Source organism: Meriones unguiculatus, chromosome 3 (assembly GCF_030254825.1).
Source record: "Meriones unguiculatus strain TT.TT164.6M chromosome 3, Bangor_MerUng_6.1, whole genome shotgun sequence".
Taxonomy (NCBI): Eukaryota; Metazoa; Chordata; class Mammalia; order Rodentia; family Muridae; genus Meriones; species Meriones unguiculatus.
The window spans coordinates 162,326,426-162,349,941 of record NC_083351.1 but is presented as its reverse complement, the minus strand read 5'-3'; the positions used below and the strand labels follow the sequence as shown (position 1 = coordinate 162,349,941).

General features: G+C 43.7%; 2 protein-coding genes across 6 annotated transcripts in view; one reads left to right on the top strand and one right to left on the bottom strand.

The window, feature by feature from the left end:
- The first annotated feature begins 232 nt into the window (after positions 1–232).
- On the top strand, positions 233–13,718 carry Grsf1 (G-rich RNA sequence binding factor 1). Of its 3 annotated transcripts, none has more exons than XM_021628528.2 (10): positions 233–580; positions 2,466–2,622; positions 3,687–3,842; positions 4,653–4,796; positions 5,499–5,634; positions 7,978–8,159; positions 9,465–9,586; positions 10,387–10,522; positions 10,960–11,036; positions 12,492–13,718. In XM_021628528.2, the coding sequence occupies exons 1-9, from the start codon at positions 233–235 to the stop codon at positions 11,007–11,009; spliced, it is 1,431 nt and encodes a 476-aa protein (XP_021484203.1). In that variant the 3' UTR covers positions 11,010–11,036; positions 12,492–13,718. The 3 variants fall into 3 exon arrangements, with proteins under 3 accessions (XP_021484203.1, XP_021484204.1, XP_060236893.1); XM_021628529.2 differs by lacking the exon at positions 233–580 and adding an exon at positions 680–822; XM_060380910.1 differs by lacking the exon at positions 233–580 and adding an exon at positions 2,274–2,294.
- Positions 13,719–19,749: 6,031 nt separating this feature from the next.
- Rufy3 (RUN and FYVE domain containing 3) overlaps positions 19,750–23,516 on the bottom strand; it is a 70,093-nt gene continuing 66,326 nt past the window's right edge. For all 3 annotated transcript variants that reach the window (XM_060380903.1, XM_060380904.1, XM_060380905.1), the window contains one exon: positions 19,750–21,023. In XM_060380903.1, coding sequence (XP_060236886.1) covers positions 20,880–21,023 — 144 coding nt within the window. In that variant the 3' untranslated portion in view covers positions 19,750–20,879. The remainder of the gene's footprint in view (positions 21,024–23,516) is intronic.

Here is a 23,516-nt window from a genome sequence, read left to right as displayed (position 1 = left end):
CCACGCTAAGAGTCCCTCAGGTTGTCCGCTCAGCCCGCTTACCGGCCAGGCGGCCCCGCCCCCAGGGCGGAGACGGGCGGAGCCGCTCGCTCTCCTCCGCCTCCACACTGGTCCCGGCCCCCGGTGCGCGCGGCGCATGTGCCTGGTTGTCTCCTCCCCCGCCCTGGATTCCACTTCCCCTCGGCTCGCGCCACAGCGGCCACCTCCGGGTCCCGCGCCGCCTCCGGAGCCCATGGCCGGGACGCGCTGGGTGCTGGGGGCGCTGCTCCGGGGCTGCGGCTGCAACTGCAGCAGCTGCCGGCGGACCGGCGCCGCCTGCCTGCCCTTCTACTCGGCCGCGGGCGCCTTCCCGTCGGGCGTCTCCGGCCGCCGCCGCCTGCTGCTGCTCCTCGGGGCCGCCGCTTCCCAGACGCGGGGCCTGCAGCTCGGGCCCGCGGCCGCCGGGAGGCTGGCGGGTCCCGTCCCCGCCCGGCCCTCCGCCGCCGCCGCCGCCGCCGCGTCCTACTCGGCCCTGCGCGCCCCGCGGCTCCTGCCGCGATCGCTGGCGCCCGCCGCGGGCCTCGCGCGGGGCTACGGCCAGGTAGGTGGCGGCCGCGCGCCCGCGCCCGTCCGCGTGCGCCTCGAGGGCGCGCCCGGGGATCCGTGGCACGCGCCGCACCCCCGCCTCCCTCCCGCTCCGTCCTCCTATTGGGCACGGGAACAAGGGACGCTCTCCCGGGCCCCGGCTCTTCTCCTTGTTTTGTTCCCTCCGAGGCTGGGCGGTTGGGCAGTGTAAGTGTGGCTGGGGTGAATGTTGAGGCCTTGTTCCCCGCCGGGCCCATGGTAGGTTTTTTTTGGGGGGGAGGGTCCCGCCGACACCCCCACCATCACCCCTCGTCCGTCCGTCCGTCCCCCCGCCCCAGCCTCCCGCCCGCTGGAGGTGAAGCCGAGGGGCCGGAGCCCGCGGAAGGTCGGGGCCGGCTGCGCGTTGCGAGCGCTAGGCCCGGCCCGGCTCGGGCCTCCTCGGCCGGCCACCGACGTGCAGCCCCGCGGGCGCATGGGCTAGCCTGGGAACGGCCCCCCGCTCGCCCCCTCACTCTCGTCCACCTGCCTGAAGGTCACCTCTGCGAGTCCGGTCGCCTTGACAGAAGGACCTTTCGGGCGTCCGGTCCCCCGCGGAGGCGGACAGCGGTGGTGGTGGTGGGGGGACCGTGGGAAATTGCAAGAGAACGTGTGTTGGGGGGGGGGCGGGGGGCGTCCGCTTGCGAGTCCACGGCCTCTTTCTCTGCCGTTTCCCGTCTTTTTAAGAAAGACACTTTAAGGATTCACGTTGCAAATATTTTTGTCCTCTGTGTGTGAAGCTTTTTCCTCTCTTCTGCGTCTTACGTGGCATCCGGGAAGTGTCCGCACGCTTTTGGTCTGTCTACCTACCCCCTGATGCCTTAGGCCATGTTGATCTCTGTTCTGTTTTGCGCCTGCTTGAATTAGTGATATCTGGGTCGTTCGTCTGCATGGCTGATGTCTGCTAGTCGCTGAGCTAATTGATTTTGAATCCCGGCCCAATACTTTTCTGTAGAAGTCTGAGATGTTTATGGGATTCTGGGAGAACAGGGAAAGTAGCAGTCAGTGTTTTGAGGCATGTGCTGCCGCCTCTCACTGCCACCTTTGCCTTTAATGCTCTTTCCCTTAGTCACCTGTTCAAGGCGTTTATCCACCTCCCGGTGTCTTTTTATTAACTTCCTTTGCCTGCCAAGTGAAGGATCCTTTCATTGGGCCCAACACACAGGCCGTTAGCTACTGCATGGTACCCACTTCCTTTGGCCAGCTGGTCTTTAGCTCTTATTTTTACCGTCTAATTTAGACAAACGGGACTGCCATTTTTCAGATGCTATTACTCCCCCTCACCTCTGAGATTGTAATGTCCTATCTTTTATGTCTTTTTCAAGGCCATCTCATTTCTTTTTCTTTTTTCCCGTTTTTTTTTTTTTTTAATTTACAGTATTTGTGTTTTGATTGTAACACTTACAGCATCTTGTTCCAGATAGTGCTTTGAGATGATGTTTGATGTGGCCTGTTGTGTGTTTGGGGCCCTTAAGAATTGTCAGTCAACAGTACTTGCTTAAGCGGTACATTTGTCACTGTATGGCCTTCAGTGCTTGCAAGGCAGGACTGCCTTTAGTGCACTTGACCACGTTAGTGCCAGTACCACCAGAATATTCCTGAGTACTGCCTAAGGATACGAAATACAAACTTAAAGCTATGCTGCTGTGGCAGGCTGATAGCCAGCACAAGGGAGGCTGTGGCAGGAGATGATGGTGAGTTGGGGGCAGCCTGGGCCACATGAAGCGTCGATCTCCAACCAAAAAGAAAGGACGGGACGGAGAAGTGTGTTTCCCCCCTGAGATAATGGAAGGCATCTGTTAATGATGTAAGCATTTTTTCTAAGCAGGTTCTCAATTATTTCTACCATTCTTTTTTCTTGAAAGGAGTCCAAAACTACCTACCTAGAGGACCTGCCTCCACTACCTGAGTACGAGTTGAGCCCGTCCAAGTTAGGCGAGGAGGTGGATGATGTCTATCTCATTCGCGCTCAGGGACTGCCTTGGTCCTGCACTGTGGAAGACGTTCTTAACTTTTTCTCAGGTATACCTTAACGTGTGTTTTAAAGAAGCCAGTTCAGTGGGAGCCAACTCGAGAGTGAGGAATGGTCCCATTCTGGCTGATTACCTTTTCATACATACCATGCACCACTGTGGGTGCCACATGTATTGCCCACAAATTTGAAGGCTGAATAGAGCAATATAACAAATGTTAGTCATGCTAAAACTACAGAGTGTGAAACCAGTTAACACTCAAGTTTTACTGTGTGCATAACCAAAGGTCAGACCTGTCCGTGGGAAAATGTGGAGGAGCAGCTGTTGATGCCATACATTTAGAAGACCAGCTGCACTGGGGTCTCTTAATATGTTTGGGAGATTTCCCAGTGTGCGGTCAGTTTTTATGGCTGCTATCTGGCTGTAATTTTAAATCTTCCTCTTAAAGTGAATGTCTCAACTACCGTAAACATGGCCTCATCTGAGTCAGACATTTGTGAGGCCACTCGCCCCTTGCCTCTCGGTTTTGGAAATGGGCAGTATAAAATCGTCTTGGCTTAAGGAAAGGCGGTGGGAAGTTAGATTATTTTTGTAGGAAGTATTTTATGGATATATTTTTAAAGGACTATGATTAAGAATAAACCTGAGCTGCTGTTTAATGGTTGGAAATGGTGCGCTTCTGTGCTTGGTTTACTTTTTTGTTTTTAATGCACTCCCCTCTCCCCACACCTGAGGCAGAGTTTCTCTGTGTATCCCTGCCTGTCTTGAAACTCACTATGTAGACCAGGCTGGCCTCAAACTCAGTGATCTGGCTACCTCTGCTTCTAGAGTGCTGGGATTAAAGGCTTGTAACACTTTTTTACTTGGAGCATTTTTAGACTCTTGACACCTTCATAGCATTTGGATGGTTTCAGTGACTGGGTTCCTATAAAGAATCTGGGAGGAATTGGGGGAGAGGAAAGAATATGATAAAAAAAAAATATATTGTTTGAAAATATTAAGAATTTGGTAGACATGTTTGTTCCTGCATTGTTGGAAAATTGCATTGTTATTGTGTTGTAAAATTGAGACAAAACTTTGACTTGATTTAAATGACTTTAATCATGTTTTTAGACTGCAAAATCCGAAACAGTAAGAATGGAATACATTTCCTCCTAAATAGAGATGGGAAACGGAGGGGCGATGCCTTAATTGAGATGGAGTCCGAGGAGGATGTCCAGAAGGCCTTAGAAAAGCACCGGATGTACATGGGGCAGCGGTATGTCGAAGGTGTGTGAGCTCAGGGGCCGACTTCTGGCCTTTAGTCTTTACACTTTCAAGGCAGTTGTCACATAATCTTTAACAGTGATAGAGTAAGTATGTTACACATCTTGAAGAGTTAATTAGCTTATTCTTAGAGTTAGGTTCATCATAACATTCTTCAAACAAAACGTTAGGCATTATCTTACATGTTGTGAAAGTGGAGCATGCATGTGTGTGTGTGTGTGGCAATGTGTGGAATGTACATGTACCCTGAGGGTGGTGGGGTGTCGTGTCCCTTGCAGCTGCAGTGAGCACAAGCTACCTCATGTAGTTTCTGGGAACCAAACTTGGGTCCTCTTGGAAGAAGAGTATGAGCCATTAGGCATCTCTTCAATTCTGCTGTGTTTCTTTTTCTTTTTAAGTAGTTTTTTGAGTATGTGTGTGCGCGTGTGGGAGTGTGTGTGGGTATAATGATATGTGTGGTAGGCTCCACCAGGGACTACCAAAGGACAACCCTAGGAAGTTGGGTCTCCTTCTGTTGTGGGCTCCAGCACGCATGGAACTGCTGAACCACCTTTCATACTCAGTCTCGGTTTCTAAATCTATAGAATGAAAGTATTGCCCAAGTGTGTCTTAAAGTTGTAAGGATTACATAGGTTATGCCTGGAGTACAGTAAATGTTCAGTAAGTATTACCTCTTACATTCTTGACAGAAACTATTGAGGATTAAGACTATGAATGTTTGAATTCAAGCAACATTGTGTTTTGTTCTGTTTTTTACAGGTGGTTTTCTTTGTCGAATAAATTTTAAACCATTTTTATGCCTTTTGTTTGTAGTATATGAGATAAACAATGAAGATGTGGATGCCTTAATGAAGAACCTGCAGGTCAAGCCCTCCCCTGTGGTAAATGACGGTGTGGTTCGTCTCCGGGGACTTCCTTACAGCTGCAATGAGAAGGACATTGTAGACTTCTTTGCAGGTGGTTGGCAGTTATCTCTTGTTTGGACTCACAGTCTCTGTCCCATCATTATCCTTCCTTTTGTAGCTTTGACACGTTTCGGTCTTTCAGACAGGTCTTTAGGGGTGTCATCTTTCAAAACAGTTTCATGACGTTTGTTTAATGATGAAGAAACTGTTTTCTTAAAATAGTGGTCACATTTGTCCAAAACAGTAATTACATGATTTAAAACCATCTGGGCTGGGGATGTAGTTGCTGGAAGGCTAGTATTCACAAAGCCTTGTATTAGATCCCAGTACCACGTCATCTGTGTATGGTGGTACACACCTATCATCCCAGCACCAGGCGAGGAGGAGGAAGAAAAAGCAGTATCTAACTTCCAGCTGCAAAATAGCCTGTCAGTCACTTTGCTTGTTTAAATAGTGTCTCCTAAGATATAACCAGTGGTTCTCCCTCCACCCCCCCCAAAAAAAAGACTGAGGAAAAACCCCCAGGCTTCACATATACTGTAAAGCAGAGGCTGACCTTGCATTTATTCGTATCCTGCCCTTGCCTGACAAGTGTTGGGATTTTTGGTTACATAATGGTTGTATTTTCTTAAGTATGTTCAGCTTTGAAGCTGGCATACTTATCTAAAATTCATAGTGCATGAGTGAAGGTGTTAACAGCAGTGAAGGACGCTCATGTTGGCAGCACTAATTGGTAAATTTTCTTGTATTCTAGGACTGAACATAGTAGACATTACCTTCGTGATGGACTATAGAGGGCGAAGGAAAACAGGGGAAGCCTATGTACAGTTTGAAGAACCAGAAATGGCCAGCCAGGCGCTTCTAAAACACAGGGAAGAGATTGGTAACCGGTGAGTGGGCAGCTCTTAGCTAGGGTGTCAGGCCTTTGGATAGGCGCACGGGACTGCTGCAGTCAGGTTATCCAGACCTGGAACACCAGGGTACCACAGTGAGCTGCTAAATGCTCATCACTTGAATACATTTCTCGATATGTTGAGTGAGAGTGCTAAGTGGAAGGTAGTCCTGGAAAGTCCAAGTGTAGTTGTATTTGTTTCTTAGTATGTGCTTTTAAAGAAATTTTCTTTCATAATCACAATATTGTTACATATAATAAAATTAGCACCCATAATAGCTGCCCATAATCACGTTTTCCCATCTGTAACAAAAATATTTTTATAACTGACTTGTGTGAACCAGACTCTAAGCAATTCATACAGTTCATTTGATATGTCACTAATTTTATTAATCTAGAGCACATCCCCCCTCGTGTTTAGTCCATCTTCGTTTTATGTGTTTGTGTGTGGTGTATTCATGTGTGTGCATGTTGGAGGTGTACTTGTTCACATGGAGGCTGGATGCCAGAAGTTAACATTGTATCTCCCTCAGTCTCTCCACCTTACTTGGATGGGTGGCTCAGAACCCAGGCCTTGAAGATTAGCTAGACTGATGGCTAGCAAGCCCTTAGTCCACCTGCCTTCTCCCTGAGTGTCACCACCTCTGGCTTTCACATGGACGCTGGGGATCTGAACTTAGATCCTCATGCATGTGCAACAAGCATTTAGCCATCTAAGCCTTCTCCCTAGCCCCATCCTTTAAAAATGTGATTGGCTTTTGAAGAATTCAGGTCAGTTGTCTTGTTCAGAGTTTCATGTGAAACTCTCATATCATGAGAGAGTGTGTAATGAGGTAGGAGATGTATGTTTAAGCTTCATTTTTGGAGATCTAGTAAAAATGCATACTGTGTGTGTTTGTATGTATGTATGTTTGTTTGTGTTTTCGAGACATGATTTCTCTGTGTAGCTCTGGCTGTCCTGGAGCCCACTTTGTAGACCAGGCTGGCCTCGGACGTACAGAGATCTGTTTGCCTTTGCCTCCTACATGCTGGAATTAAAGGCGTGCACCACCACACACTGGCTCCAAAATGCATACTTCTAAATCAGTGTTTTGCTGTGTTCTTTAAAACTGCTTCTAGATTTACCTATGCTTTGCTCACGTGCTTATCTGTGTGCAGAGTACCCAGGAAGGTCAAAAGAGCTGTACTCATTCTTATTTACTTACTATGTAACCCTTGCTGGCCTTGAATTTGCATTAACTTGAAGAAATTTTATTATTTCTTATGTGTGTGAACATAACGTGTACACACATGTGCCAAAGTTTGTCTGTGGAGTCAGAGGACAACTTGGACAACATGGAAAAGCTGGTTCTCTTATTCCACCCCGTGTGTTCTGGAGATCAGAACCACACCAGCAGGCTTGGCAGCAACTGCCTTTTATCCACTGGGCTATCTCAGTGACCCCTGATCTTCCTTTTTCCTCCCCAAATGCTGGATGATGGGTGAATACCACTGAGCCTGATAGTATTTATGATCGTTCTTGAATTTCTCATTAGCCACTTAGTTAAATTCCAGAGAAGTTATTTCTTCTAGGTTTTAGTGCTTTGTATAGATTTGCCTATGCAAAACAGAACTGTAAGCCCTTGAGGTTGTTATTTGTGAAAAGAAAAGCAGCTTTGTATTAGTCTTCTCATTAGTATAAGAAATATTTAGGTTGTCTAACTTTATAAAAGAGTAGGCTTATTTAGTTCCAAGTTTTAGATGCTTAAAAATGCAGTGTGGTGAGGTTTTGGGATCCAGCCCTTAACCCTACACATGAGTGCTGTAAGAACAGTTTAGGGTGGGTATAAAAAAAAAAAATTACATCCTGGGTATGGAGGGATGACTCAGCAGGTTTAGTGCTTACTCACTGGCTTGATATTTTGGGGGCAAAAGTTTTAATGACTAAATTTAGTGTGTTGACCTGATGGAAGCATTTTCTCATAAGCTAATGTATAGATGGATTTTTTTTTATTCTTTCTAATATCTTATCTTTGGATATCCATGTTTTATAAGCTGTGAAAATATAATACATACGTGATTATTGTAACTCTTTTAAAGGATTGTTTGGTGTGTTTGTTTGCACATGTGTGCAGGTGCCCCAGTACTCCAGAAAGGATGTTTGAGTCCGTTGTGCTGGAGTTAAAGATGGTTGGGACGTGCCACATTAGGGTGCTGGGAATGAACAATAGCCCCCTGGAAAAGCAGCAAGTGCTCTTAACTGCTGAGCCATCTCTCTTATCACACATATCTAATTATTATTTTAAGTTAACTGTAAAGTTACTTTATACCGTGTGTGCCTTTTCGTTTTACTTTGTTTTAGATACATAGAGATATTCCCAAGCAGAAGGAATGAAGTTCGAACACATGTTGGATCTCATAAGGGAAAGAAAATGTTATCTTCTTCCACGAAATATATAACTGAGCCAGAAGTGGTATTTGAGGAACATGAAATAAATGAGGATATTCGGCCTATGACAGCATTTGAAAGTGATAAAGAGCTAGGTGAGGTCCTGCCTCTTCTGAAGATTGCCTTATATGTTTAGCTTTTGTTAAACTGTTTTCATGGCTAGCTTATGTCAAATTGTGAGATTCAGAACCAGGGGGTTTAGTTAAAGATTGAACACAAGTGTAGAATGTACTTTGTTTATACACAAAGGTTTAATTAATCATGTTTTTAAAAAAAATTGCATGTAATTTGTGTGTCTATCTGTATGAATCCATGTGGCCATGCTCCTGTGTGGAGGTCAGAGGACAACTTCCAGAGTTGGTTCTGTCCCCAAGGTGACCCAGGAATAGGACTTAGGTTGTCAGAGTTGGCAGTGGGTGCCTTTACTAACTGGACAAGCTTGACTGACAGCTGTTAGATTTTAAATTACTATTTTAAAATTTTTAGTTGATGTATGTGTGTCTACATTGTGCTAGCACTTAATGGAGGCCAAAAGACTTCCCTAGAGCTGGAGTTAAAAGCAATTGTGAGCCTCCTGATATGGGTGCTGGGAACTTAACTCTGATCTTCTGCTAGAATATTATTATTACTTATTTGTGTTTGTGTGTGTGTAGCCCCGTGTGTCACGTGGTACCTTCAGAGGCCAGAAGAGGCCATGAGATCCCCTGGAAGGGAGTTACAGTCGGTTGTGAGCCAGCCTGTCTGTTGGGGGTGTTGGGGGTGGAAGAGCCATCAGCTCTTAACCACTGAGCAGTCACCCCAGCACCCTTTGTTCCTCTTTTATCCTGGCCATTTTGTGGACTGTCTCAAAGGCTGGGTGGTACAAATGCAACAAACCAGAGTAAAATGTCAATGTTTAAGCTAAAGTGGGAAATGATTTGGATAGAGAGTGGAAATCTTGGATAAGGAATTTTTTTTTTTTTTTTTTTTTTTTTTTTGTCTCTGGATTTAGTTTTCTTTCATATCTAACTCCAGTGCTCTGGGATTATCCTTTCATCATGTTTGCTATTTTTTGTTTTTAGTACCTACATCTGAGTGTTTCTCCTGTTTTACAATTTGATTAATGGTAATTTTTATCTGAGTTTCTCTTCTCTTACAATTTAATTAATGACCATTTTATCTTCTTGTCACATGAGATAAATTCTTCATTTGGGAGTGGTTTGAGTTCCTAAGTGCTTTTAATGGTTGTTCAGGTGATGGCTGTTAAGGAGCAGAAATTTTAGGTTTTGACCTTTAAAGCCCTTGTGCGCTGGTTCAAGATGAATGAGGACTTTGCTTTAAAGGTCATATCTAATTATAATCTGCTAATAGCTCTGGAAGCTTTTGTGTCCTTGACAGTGTCTCTTTTTGTTCTTTCTCAGAATTGCCTAAAGAGATGTCAGAAAAACTTCCAGAGGCTGTTGATTTTGGAACTACGTCGTCATTGCATTTTGTTCATATGAGAGGATTGCCTTTCCAAGCCAATGCCCAAGACATTATAAATGTGCGTGGTAGTAAGCTTCATTTTGATAGGTTTGAGCAGTGTAAAATAGGACTTGTATTAATTTAATAAATGTTGGGGAAAGCACTATTTCTGCAGTGCCCTTTGCTAGCCAGCATCTCCTGAAGGGAGGGGCTTGCTCTGTCTTCTGTAGGTGCAGGGTATGGCTGTCACAGGACTGGTGTGGGAGCCCAGGAGGTTGAGGCCAGCTTGGGCTGTGTAGTTAGACCCTCTTTCTTCAAAAAAGCCTTTGTATTATTGTAATTTAAAGAGAAGAACATCAGAGGCAGTAATGAGGCATAGGTGTAGTAACAGAGCGAGTTGGTTCAATCATGTACGCTTAGTGTAGGCACTTGGGTGCCAGGACAGCAGCTCTTGCATTTTCCTTGACATTCAGTGTCCTGATACTCCCGTCACAGGTGGAACGTGCACTGCAGACAGCTAACCTACAACTAGCTTAGCCACAGAGTCTGTGGAATAATGACTTCTCTAGGTTGACTGGGAATTTTGGCTTGCTGCCACTTGGCAACATCTTTTAAAAACTATTATGTGGAATTTTGGGGTGGGGTGGCAGGGTCGGGTGTACCATGGCATGTATATGGAGATCAGTCACCTAACCACATCTGACTTCTCCTTCTACCATGTGGGTCCTAGGGACTGACCCAGGTATTGGCTTTGGTGGTTAATTTACCTCACAGGCCATTTTTCCAGCATCTTGACCCATTGTGTATTACTAGCAGAGAACAGTGATAAACAAATTTCAGTTCATAATTCAGTTGTTTGTTTTGGTTGGCTTCGTTTAGTTCTTTGCTCCCCTGAAGCCTGTGAGGATCACCATGGAATACAGCTCTAGTGGGAAGGCCACTGGAGAAGCTGACGTGCACTTTGAAACCCACGAGGACGCTGTTGCAGCTATGCTCAAGGATAGGTCCCATGTTCGTAAGTATGACCACTGCTTCTTTCCTGCCTCGGTGCTTTGCTCTTTCATTTGTTTGGGAATCAGCCTAGAATTTTTCCTTTGGCAATTACATTCTTTTAGTACTGCTAACGTGAATGTAAAAAAAAAGGAAAAACTATCAAAATTTATCTTCTGATAATTTTGCATATTTCTATTTAGTTTTTCTTTTTGTTTACCTGTTTTAGTGTTTTAATTTTATATATGTTTTTTAGCTTGGCAGTCTGACTCTGTAGTCTAGACTCAGGGCTGTCGTTCCTCAGGCTCCTGTGCACCAGAGTTGCAGGTGTGGGACTGCACACTTTGCTTTGTTTTTAGTTAATTAAGGAAGGGTGAAAGGCTTTCTGTTGCTGTCTGAAGTGTAACAAAAGGGCTTTAATCTTTTTCAAACTTGCAAAACTAACTTTTTCTTTATATTCAGAACATAGGTATATTGAGCTGTTCCTAAATTCATGTCCTAAAGGAAAATAAGACTTCAACAGACCCCCAGATAATAAGGTAACTAAGCTACAACTGTGAAAAACTTTAATTAATAATAAACTCAATAATTGTTATTCTATAAGAAACCATTCTCTTTACTAAAGACCAAATTAATGATTAGTGAATTATCAATATAAAAAATTTCTGAAAAGTAAATTGTGATTGTGTAGTGGCTTTAAGCATCATCTCTATATAAAATCTTTTTTTTTTAAATAATTCCTCACATCATACCCTGTGCTGAAACTTAATTGTGACATTTACTTTAACAGCTATAATCATAACACATAGAAAATGCATTCTACATTAGCTGTTCTTCCCTTTAAAATGTTTCATCAGTTGAAAGATACATAATATAAACACACACAGTTTTTAAATTTCACACTTGAGTGCTATATTTACATTATTCCTACCCTTCCTCCCCCTTCCTCTCATATCAGTAGCATACACACACGTGCACGCCTCCCCCCACCCCCTCACTGCTGAGTCCCTTTAGTGTTGTCTGTGTGTGTATTTGCTTAGAGCTGAGCATTTGGGATTGGATATTTTGTCTGAGTGTCAGAAAGCTGATTCTCCCTTTCAGCAGCGATTGATTGCCTGTAGCTCTTGACCTAGGGTGGAGATGTCCCTGTCTGTGTTGTCACCCTGAAGGTCTCATGTAGGCAACCCCGTCCTGGGCTTTCATGTCTGCAGCCTCCCACCTGTGTCCAGAAGGCACTGTTGTAGCAGTGTGCTGAACCTCTGGCCCTGTCCTTTTCCCACCCACACTCAGAGATGCTCTCTGAGCCATAGGTGTGGGGTTGTGTTGTACCTGTGTATGGGCCGATGACACACTCATTTATTCTTTGCATTTTGCCAGTTGTGGGTCCCACTAATAGTCTGTCTCCTGTAAAAGCTTCTCTGAGGGGTGAGTGCTGTATTTAACATGGGCTATCCGTGATTCAGAGTTAATTGCCACTGTTTGATTTTTTTTTTTTCTCATATCTTTTTTTTTTTGGTGTCTATTGTTTCTTTTCGGCTTTTTCAAAAAGAGTTTGTGTTATACAGCCCCAACTATCCTTGAATTTAATCCTCTTAACTCAATGTCCTAAGTGCTGGTGATTACAGGCATGTACACTGTACCTGCCTGTAAAAAAAAAAAAAAAAAGTTTCTGTCTTAGTCAGCGTATGACGAGCTAGGCTGTGGTGGCACATGGCTTTAATCCTAGCACCTGAGAGGCAGAGGCAGAGGGATCTCTGAGTATGGGGCCAGCCTGGCCTATAGAGTTACGGGACAGCCAGAACTGCACAGAGAAACCCTGCCACAAAAAACCAAAACAGACAACCAAAAAAGAGAGAGACATACATGACATGTTTAAATTAACATTTTGCTAAATTTCTTGATGTTTGTTCCCTTATGTAAATGTAAAGTGCTTTATTTCTTCCATGCTATATTTCAGTATATTGCATTGCAGTCATTTTGTTTCTTATTTTCAGGATGAAGCAGGAAGCATCTCATTTGCACATCTCTCTGGGACGTGGGATATAAAGATCCAGTTGATTGGCAGCAACTGCTGGAGAAAGGATCTGAGCATATTAGATAGTGCTGTGTTTAGACTGAGAAAGATTCATCTTAGGATTATGAAATAAGCTACAAATTTAAAATTCTGCTTAAACAGTCCAGGATCTGATTGAGAAAGTCTGGTTTATATAATTTGGTTTTCTGTCATAGGGGCTATATCACAGCTCTAAGATGGTGTTTCCATTCAGTGCTGCTCTTTAGATCCTTCTTCCCGCTTGTTTTTGCCCCTGGTTGAGAGCACCACATATGAAAATTCTCATGGAATAAATTAATGGTGTATTTTACCAAACACTCACCAAAGCAATGGAAGGTTTCAGAATGTTAATAAGCCAGTCTGATTTGGTCAAATAGTTTATTTTATCTGTATTTGATTAATTAGGGGTAAAAATTAAAACAAAAAACCCACAGGTTAGTGAGTATAAGTGATCACTCGACAGATTTGTCTTTAGAAACACTTTGTCTCCTTAAGCCTTGACCTAAAGGCATTTAACGTTGGTGCCTGTCTAAGTCTTGGAAGTATAGGCTTCATTCACCTTTTTTTGGTTTTAGACAAATCTTAAGGCTATTGTTAGGTTTGAAATTGTGACATATCAAAGCAGTCCAGACTGGTAAAGACATTAATAGCTTCACTTGAATTCAACCAGCTTAGATAGTAAAACAAAACAGAATAAATCAATCTAAGTCTCCTCATTTGCTTTCCAGTGGGGTAGCCATCCCATATTTTAGAACAAGTAGGGGTGCCTTGCTTAAATAAAACTAGCAATTAATTGTGTGAAGGATTTATGGATAGAGCTGTATTTCTGTCACATTGTGACAGTACTTTCTGCTTTAATAATAAATAGCTTGTTATTTAAATATTGGGTAAAATGGCTGGCTTCAAAAATAGTCATTAATAAACTTAACTTTATGTATACCTGTGTAGAAGAATCAAAGTTCTGTATATTTTCTTTACCTTGTTCCTATCCTCAGGGTGACAGCTGCCACCAAGAAATAGTAAGTCTCATTCTCAAGATTGAATTTTCTGAACTTTCAGATGTGATAACCTGGAAGAAATGTGTATCACTTAGTACATAGCCATCTTTGATTACCAGCTAAGGGGCAAGATTGCTGTCCTGTAGACAATAAATGAATGTTTGTTTCAAGTTGGGTATTACCTGAGAGTGTTTTTTAGTAGAATATACAAGTCAACTAAGTTTATTTTTTATTATATCTAGTTTTGATGTAATAATATGAAATGGTTTTCAGGTGTGTTAAAAAAAATCAGTAAGGGGGTTGGAGAGATGGCTCAGCAGATAAGAGCAGTGGCTGTTCAATTAAAAGAACCGGTTCAATTCCCAGCACCCATATGGAAGCTCACAACTGTCTATAATTCAAATTCCAGATGATCTGACACCCTCACACAGACATACATGGAGTCAGAACACCAATATACATAAAATATAAATAAGTTATAAAAAGGTGGTGGTGGCTGGAGAGATGGCTCTGGTTAGAGCTCTTGTCTACTCTTGCAGAGGTCCTGAGTTCAAGTCCTCACAACCACATGTTGGCTCACAACCATCTACACTCTCTACTGCCCTCTTCTGGCTTGCAGATGTATATGCACGTAGAGCATTTAAAATAAATCTAAAAAATTAAAAAATAAAGTGGCTTAGAGTTAGGTGTGGTAGCATATAAGGTTTTAATCCCAGCACATTGGAAGGTGGGAAAATCTAAACTTGACCCACCATGTGGATGCTGGGAATTGAACTCAGGACCTCTGGAAGATGCTCTGAGCCTCTGAGCCATCTCTCCAGCCCAAAAATCCAATTTGAGGCCAGAATGGTCTACATGTTGAGTTCTGGGCCGACCAGGGCCATGTAGTTGAGACTGTCTCAAAAACAAAGCAGTCCATGGGTTACCAAGCTTTACAGTATACGGCTCACATGGAGATGTTTTCATAAGAGGTTGACCAGACCGTAAGAACTTGTGTCTAGAGTTATGTATCTATTAGGGTGTGAGCTTTCTGTCTTTTACAGCTGGTCTCCAGTTTGCTGTGGGAAAGATCTGCAGGGCCTGATGGAATTGGGCTTGTTGAAGAATTTATTTATTTGAGTTTATTTTCAGTTAGTGAGTTTCATTTATCCATCTCTGGGAAAAGAATGAGAGGAAAAACATTAAGTGTTGTGTGTTGGGTAAGCTTGAAGGGATATATCTTGCCTCGGTGGGGGCTGAATTCCCTGAACATAGCAAGTCTAACACTGGGAAATTAAAAACTCACATTCTCACTTCAGGATTTCTCGTAACAGGCCACTGAATTACTGTTTGCTGATAGAGCAAGTGTAGTTACTGGGAAAGAATCACATAGTTGAATAAAAGTTCATTTACTTTTTACTTTTATTTTGAGTTGAGGCATATCTATTTCTCGAGATCTGATTTGCTATTCACAGGCATCAGTAATGGATTTCCTGCATTAGTTTGGAATTTCTTGTATTTGTTGTAGAGCTGTCATAAGGGGTAGTGGAGTTAGGCATGATGGTCATATTTATAACCCCAACACTAAGAAAGCCGAGGAGTTAGAGGCCAACCTGGGCTACATACGTGAAATCTTGCTCCCCAAACTTTTTAAAGAAAAACCCGATATGGCATATGGCAGTCTGACAAAGGAGCTGCAAGGGAGAAAAACTGAAGTGTTGGAAAAGACTGAAGCTGAGTGTCCTGTGGCTGAGATGCTGAAGCGTTTGCCACTTGGGAAGGGACAGACAGCTGCGCTGTGGGGAGAGGAAGCGGAAGCCACTGCCTGTGGGTGACATGCCATGACCCAGCTTCCTGGTCAGGATAGCGTTGCTGTTTGCATCCTCTGCCCTCGGCAGTCTTCAGCAGGTATCACCTGGAGATTTAAACACTACATTGTGAAAATAGCTGAGAATGGGTAAGGCAAGATCAAGTTTCGGAGGCTTTTGACAAATAGAACTAATGTCTGAATACTTCCTGCTCCCTGATTTTAGATGAGAAAGTGTTTTCATAAGCTTCCAGCTGTTATTCTAGGGAATAATGTGGCTATGAGTTGTGTGGTTTGTGCAGACATGCTGTCAGCTTGGGATGAGTGCTGTGGGGTGTGCTGGCCGGGAGAGGGTTCTTTTTAAGGAAACCTGGCTGCACGGCTGGGCTCCCACCTTGGTGAATGGGTTCCTGCCGCTCCATTTCCTTGGTGTTTGGTAGTGTTATTTTTGGGTTTTAGCTTTTCTATTAGGGTCTTTAGTGTTTCTGTCTGAATTCCAGTTCAATAATGGCATTACACATCTTTGTATATACTTCCTGCCTCTATATCGTCATTGTGGAAGTCTCTGTTTTAGATCTTTTGCCAAAGTTTAAAATTGATTTTTACTGGTGGTTAGGTGATAGGAAGATTTCGATGTAAAGGCTGCATGGTATGAGGAGAATGGTGGATTTTCTGAAAAAGGAAATAGCAGTAAAGGGTATACTCCCATTAATGCACTAGCCACACAGTTCTCAGGCCCTGGTCATCTGCTTCTTACGCCAACACTGATTTTTAACTATAAGTGAATATTAGACACATGGTTCATTTAAAATTATAAATTATTAGTATACATAATACTGTGACTTTTTTGCCTGCTTAGCTAACCTAAAGATAGAAGTTACTTGTGTGTTTGTGTGTGTGATCCACGTATGATGGTGTGTGTGTATGTCAGAAGACAACTTTGAGGAGTTGGCCCCTCCTATGTTGAGTCCTGGTATTGAGCTCAGGTTGTCAGGTTTGTCAGCAAGTGCTTTTACCTGCTGAGACATCTCACCAGCCTGATTATTTTGTATCTATATTAAAAAAAACATCTCATTTTTCTCCACGTTGTATAATACAGGTGTATGCCCTGTACTGATGAACACGTTTAAGTTGCTTCCCGTGTTAAACATGCTGAGATGAATTACCTTGTGCACACGTGTCATTGGTATAGATGTACATTTCTCTGTGGGCTAGGTGCTGAGGTAACGTGCACTTGAGTGCACACCTCAAATTAGGATCTGCTCCCACGCACCACAGCAGACCTGCCAACAGGCTGCAATTTCTGCAAGTCTTGATGTTTAGAAAATATGCTGTTACGTGCCAGCGTTCCTTCACAGTTAAAAACTTCCAGCTCTTTAACAAAAACTAACGTGGGCAGTGATTGCGCACACCTTTAATCCAGCGCTGTGGAGGCAGAGGCAGGTGGGTCTCTGTGAGATTTCAGCCAGCCTGGTCTACAGAGTTGCAGGACAGCCATGGTTACAAGGAGACACCCTGTCTCAAAAGATCTGAAAAACAGCAAATACTCCCGTTTCTTTTTCTGTGAAATGTCTTAGCTTTCCCTCATTTTTCTCTTAAAACAGATCTTCACTGTGGACAGTCACTCTCCTTACAGGTGTAAGTTACCAGAACTCCAAAAATACCATTAAGTTCATTTGGTGGTGGCCATCTACTGCTGAGGCCCCTCCAAATGTGGTTTGTCTACCCAGGGAGACTCCATTGGAAGATATTAATTTTTCCTGTGACAGCAAGTGGCTATCACTTGGAGAGAGCTTCTGGGTTGGGGATGGGGCCTTGAATCTACCTCCACTCTCAACACTAGGACGCCAAGTGGCTTAGATCCGTGCAGGCCAAGTGCATGCTGCCATGGTCTGAGTTCATACCAACCTGTATTTTTTGATAGGGTTTTCCCATCTGCTCATTTTTCTTTGAAGACGAGTCTACTCATCTGTACATTCTCCTGAGTTTTCTGGTTACCCGATTTTTATTGCCAAGTTTTTTTTGAGTTTGGGCTTTTTTTTCTTTTAAAACAGGGTTTTAAAAGAAACTGGCTATCCTAGAACTCACTCTCTAGACCAGGCTGGCCTTCAACTCAGAGATCTGCCTGCCTCTGCCTCCCGAGTGCTGGGATCAATGGTGTGCAGCACCACAGCCCTGCCGAGTTATGTCTTAATAACTACCTTTTGCTCAGTTTTGTTCTCTGTGATATCAGCAGAATGCACCTTTGTTGTGAATGTTTTTGAGAAGGATCTCACTGAGCTGGCCTCAGATCCGTCATCTTGTTTTTACTTTCTTAGTGCTGAGATTTGAAGTGTGTGCCATCATCACTGGGGCCAATGACTTAATTCTTTCATTACCCCTTTTATTGTTTCTGGGTTTTGAATCAGCACCAGGACATCTCAATGAAGTGATTGTGAAGACACTTCGTGGTACAGGCATGAAGTGGGGGAGCATGGTAAACACTGGAATATGGCTGGGCTCAGGGCTACAGGATCACCAAGACAGCCTTAAAATGTTACCTGGCAGAAAAATTTCCAGGAAGGTATAAGGTTATTCCCAGTGTAACAAGCAGATGGGGGCAGCAATCATAATTTGATGTCTACAGGCAAACTTCAAAAGTTTGTGACTGTGGACGTGGTACATGCCTTTAGACAGGGCTGCACAGTGATACTGTGTCTCGAAAAACAAACCAACCTAAAAACAGAGCCGGAGGAGGGAGGAGGAGGAGGAGGAAGACAAGAGGCTAAGGAGATCTTGGGTGAGTGGTATTTTACTGGGGTTTGATTTGTACCTCTGTTACTGATATTTCACATGCTTACCAAACATCTGTGTATCTTCTTTGTGAGAAATGTCTTTTCAAGTAGGTTTCTTCACTTTTCTCATTTACAACATGAATTCTGGATACCCATCCTTTACAAGAAAGCAACTTGGAGAGGAATGGGTTCATTTCCCTCACACTCCCATATACCAGTTCATCACTAAAAGCAGTTAGGGCAGGGACTAGGCCAGGGAGGCCATGGGGAATTGCTGCTTACTGGGTCATTCAACCTTTCTTACAGCACTCAGGACCTCTAGCCCAGGGCCAGCACCACTGACAATGGGTGGGGCCTCCCGTCTCAATCACTGAGAAAATGCCCTACAGGCCAGTCCTACATGGGCATTTTCTCAGTTCCCCCCTCTCAGATGACTAGCTAGCACACTGGGTAGCTTGCACTTATTTTCTGTTTGGGCGTCTTCTAGGCTTGCCCGTGATCGCTCGCCTCCTCCTTGCTGAGATTCTACCAAAGCACCACATGCTCAACTGAACATACGGTTCTTGATTTCTGCTGGTTTTCTTTTGTTGTCTGTGCTTTATGTCATATCTAGAAAATCATTGCCAAGTGAGTGGTCTTGGCACCTTGTCAGAGGTAATCTGACCTTGTGTTTAAAGGCTCATTTCTTTTTTCTTTTTAAAGGCTCATTTCTAAGCTCTCTGTGCTTTATGCGTTATCATTTTAACCTGGTTACTGTAGTAACCAGTCAACTGTAGAGTTGATTAGGGAGTTCAAGGAATACTTGAATACTCAGAATACTTTTACATTTGGAAAACAAATTTCCAAAACTTTTATGCAGAATAGTTCAATTTATGGATTTTATTTAAAGGAACTTCTTATGAATTGTGATCCCTTTGCCTCAGGCTTTCAGTGCTGGATTCAGGGCCTGGCTTCTGCAGTGTTTAGGGGTTATGTTTTTAGCCTATGAAAACAGCATGTCTTCGTTTCATCCTGTAGCTGTCACTGTGTAACAGTAGAGTAACTGCTTGCCTCTAGTTAATCTCACCTTCATTTGGTTAATGCTGCTGTTAAAGGTTAAGAAGCAATTTTTAAGGAAGATACTCTAGGGATAATTACTTTTGAGTGATTGTTCCTAGCTTTTGGGGTGGGGGTGCAAAATAATAGCCTCAAATCTTTGGAGCAGTTTAAAAAGGCAAAATGACCACACTCCTAAATATTTACACTTTGTGCTGTGCAGCTGCCTCCTTAATTTAAAACTAATTAGAACTTTTGATAATTTTGCCCTCACATACATAGTGCCTAAAAATGTTGGCTCCTGTAGGTGACCAAAAACAACATGAACAAAGAATCACATAACATTATTTTGAAAAAAGAAAAAGGTGGAGGCTCCATGGTCAAGAGCACTAGCGGCTTTAGCAGCTCTTTCAGAGGACTGCGGTGTGGTTCCCAGCATCCAACTGTGCCAGTGCCTCCAACTCTGGCTTCAGGGGAGATGGCGCCCTCCTCTGGCTTGCCTGGGCACTGCATGCACATGGTGCTCAACATAGACATAGGCAACACACTCGCTCACAGAAAAAGTTTTACTTTTTTAAAAAGAGAAATGACAACCAACACAATAGGTTAGAATTACTAATTTTATTTCCCCCTAATACTCTTAAACTTCAGCTTTACTAGCAGGTCAGACTTCTGAAATAATGCCTTTCCCAGGCTTTAACCCTTTTCAGGGTTTACCCTAGAACTCCAAACCTGCATCGAATCATGTTTTCGAAAGTCTTAATTGGAATCAAATAATCCAGATACACAACATAATCATAGTAATTAAAGCATTCCTTCCCATCTCTTGTTCAGTGCACCCCACTTTCCCCTGGAGGGATTGTTACGAAGAGATGTTTGAATACTGTTCAAGAGCCCTGCCTGGGGTGCTGGTCTGTACTTCAGAATAAGGACTTCTCTTCATCAGCAAATCAGAGCTGATGGCAAGTGTAGCTGGCTCAGCTTCACTTTCATCTTCTGTGGGGGCTGGGCAGGAGAGATGTTTGCTCTGTGTGTATGTGTGAAGAGGGGGATTCTGAAAGAGCAGACACTTACTTCTGGGGCTGTTATGTGGGAAACAACAGATATTCTTGCTCACACAAAGAAAACTCTTGTAGGTAAGACCAAAAAAAATTTAAAAGCTTGGTCCTGAAGTCATAACGCATTATAATATTGTGATTAATACATTCAGAATTTATATTACTCTTAGTTTCTTTCCCTGAGATTGCGTTCACAGCTTGGTAGGTTAAAGAGGTAGGTAGTGAAGCCAAGAGGAAACTTGTGTCCAGCAGCACCTGGGCAAGTAACACTTGTTCTTTTTATCTACATTAACATTCGTGTTACCCCTCAGGATGCAAATATAACGTTTGTTTTTGGCAGGGACACTGTGGTAGGAGGGGCTTCACACTTGCTAGACAAGGCTTCTCCACTCAGCTACAGCCCAGCACTATCACATCATAAAAGTAAAAAAGCCCAAAGACAGGCTTATAAACTCTCCAGAATGGGCTTGTTTAGGTGTTGAAGAGAAAGGCTCAGCGGCTTTATTTGTACACTCATTAGAGAAGATGAGCAAAGGTCCAAGCACTGACTTCCCCATGGACATCGACCTGGTTTACTTCTATCTTTCCTACCAACTATAGCTGGCTCTAAGATGGTGGGCTCCAGGGGATCTTGCATCTCACACATGGGAGTGGCTGGCCTGCTGTTGGCCTCCAGTCTTAGGACGGGCTGGTGGAATACTGTCTCATCAGCTGCTCGTGACAAGGATTACACACTCTTTCAGGCTTGATGCTTGAAGGAAGAGGCAGTTCATTCATCATGCAGGCATTACAGAAGGTTCCTCTGCAGTTTGTGCACACGCTCTGTAAGAGGACCACAAGAACAAACTAAGAACGGCAAGGGTCAAATATAGAATTGTTCAACGCATAGGCAAGTATGGAATGGCTGCTGTGTAACAAACGGCCCTGACCACACGTTCACAGGGGAGCCTGAGGTCAGCGATGAAAGAATCTAAACCCAAGAGTGTTCTGTCTCCGGAGTACTCTTCATACTTTTGATCTCTACAGTCCCTTTCAGGCAGGCTAATTCTAAAATCTAGCAAATATCTGAGCATGCTGAGACTCAGAAGAAGGTAGCGAGCCAGCAATGGTCTGGAGAAGCCAAGGTTTAAAATGTGCTGAACATTATCAACTCAGTTCCCAGAGCACTGATGAGCTTAGTGTGCCTCTCAGATGCTCCCAAGCACAACTTCTGTCCTGCTACCTTCGTCTTGTTTCCAGGGAAGCCAATTTCTACAAACATGCTGACCCTTCAGCAGCCGAGCAGTATGTTGCTACAGTGCCACCAGGGCAACTGCCACAGGGTCACACAGGCAGCTCTGCATAAGGCTTCAAAGAATAGCTTCTGTGAAACGCTTTTATTTGAAGAGTGCATGGAAAGCCCTTTTGTTTTTGAGCAGGCTCATACCACATAGCCTTTGCTGGCCTTGACCTCAGAGACCTACCTACTTCTGCCTCTGGAATGCTGGGATGAAAGGTGTACACTATCATACCTGGCTGCTTTTTATGACAGCGCTTCACTGTGTAATGGAGAAGGCTTGAACTTTGAATCTCCCTGCCTCAGTCTTTCAAGTGCTAGGATTGTTGGCATAGGTTTGTCATTTTTATTTGAAAGTCGGAGAGCTTTCCTTTAATGAGAAAGGGAAGGCTGATGAATTTAGCAGTTTCTTGTTTCGGAACATTCGTGAATTTCCTACTATATAAAGGCAGTTCATTTGCTACCTGGTCCTGCAGTTCTAAGGCTAGAGCATACTGCAATTTTGTTAAGATTCAGCGTGATGTAACCCAGAATTTGGGCACATTTCTTGTAATTCTTCAAGTACTCATTAGTTCCTTTGAACACAACACCTCTTGGGCATCTCTGGGCACCATATTGATGCTGATGGATACTACTGTCCAGTCCTGCCATCAAAGACAATGTTTTCTTTTCTGATCTAGTCTTTCACTTCATCTACCGATTGAGGCCTGCTTTAACTTTTTGCATAACTATAGGCCCTCTGTTGAGACCTACTTTAATTTTTAGCCTAAGTGTAGCTCTTCTGTTGACACCTGCTTTTGTCTTTAGCATAACTGAAGCCATTTTGTCTTTAGTCTCCATTTTGATCATATGGTGAAACTAAGTTCAGGTTCTCAGGCTCTGCCTCCCTGACATAGGAATATCCTTTAACTTACAATTCAATACTTGTTGAATGTTCTGCTTGAACTGATGATAAATGTATATTCAACTTAAGCAAAATCACAATACCTTGCCATGTTCCTTTCTCCCAGAACGGTGGGGGAAATGGAAAGTCCCCCAGTGCCCCTACTCTTTATCCTAGCCAATCAGCTTAAAATGCTCTGTCTAGCTTCCTAGGCACAATGTACCTGGAATAGACTTAATTCTTCCTGCTTGGTTATGTCTTTTTTCCTTTAAAACCTCACCTGGAATGGCTCTGGGTCACAGTCATGATTTCTGAATCTAGACTGTGTCCATGACAGGACAGACTTTGCTAAGTGTTCAACAAACTTCTATCAATCTGAGCCTGGAATTCAAGTGGTCAATTTGGGTTATTCCTGAATCCCAACACTACTGTGACAGCAAACCAGCAAAAGCCCATAGGAAAGGGGCCTAGTGGGAGAGCTTGTCACTCTCTTCCAGCGCACAGCAGCCTGGAAGGAGCATGAGCCTTAGAGGAGGACTTGAGTGCAGCAGTCTGCTGTTAGCATGCTCCAGCACCGGGAACAGGGATAATACATTGTGCAGTACTGAGCTGTGTAGCTCAGGGGAGAGCATTTGTCTGGTGTACGCTGGGGGCTGGAATCCATCAACACAAAACAGACAGATATGGTGTATATCAGCTTCAGCACCTGAGGTATACACAGAAGGAGTACAAGTTTGGTGATAGTCCAGGCTACACAGGTCCCAGGCCATCTGGATCACACAGGAGACCAGGGCTCAAGACCAAAACAAGGGTCCACTGAGATGGTTCTGCAGGGAAAGGGGCTTAAAGTGAAAAACCGAGGAAACAGCCCTCAAAGCTGTCCTCCGACTTCCACAGGTGCATCATGCATGCGCACTAATGTTCCTCTCTCCTACCCCTCCCCTTCCTCACACACAGTATAAATAAAAAAGTAAAAACAAACAACCTGACTATGTGCTCAACAAACACTGTACTTCCGTGTTTTAAATTGTGTGTGAACTTGTGTGCGTTTCTTTTGCAGAGTGCATGCCTGACAATGCTTGCCCCTTGGTTTTCTAGCCCACTCCAGGCACCAGGAGAAGCATGTTGTGTTCTACACAGCTAAGTTTTCCTTACG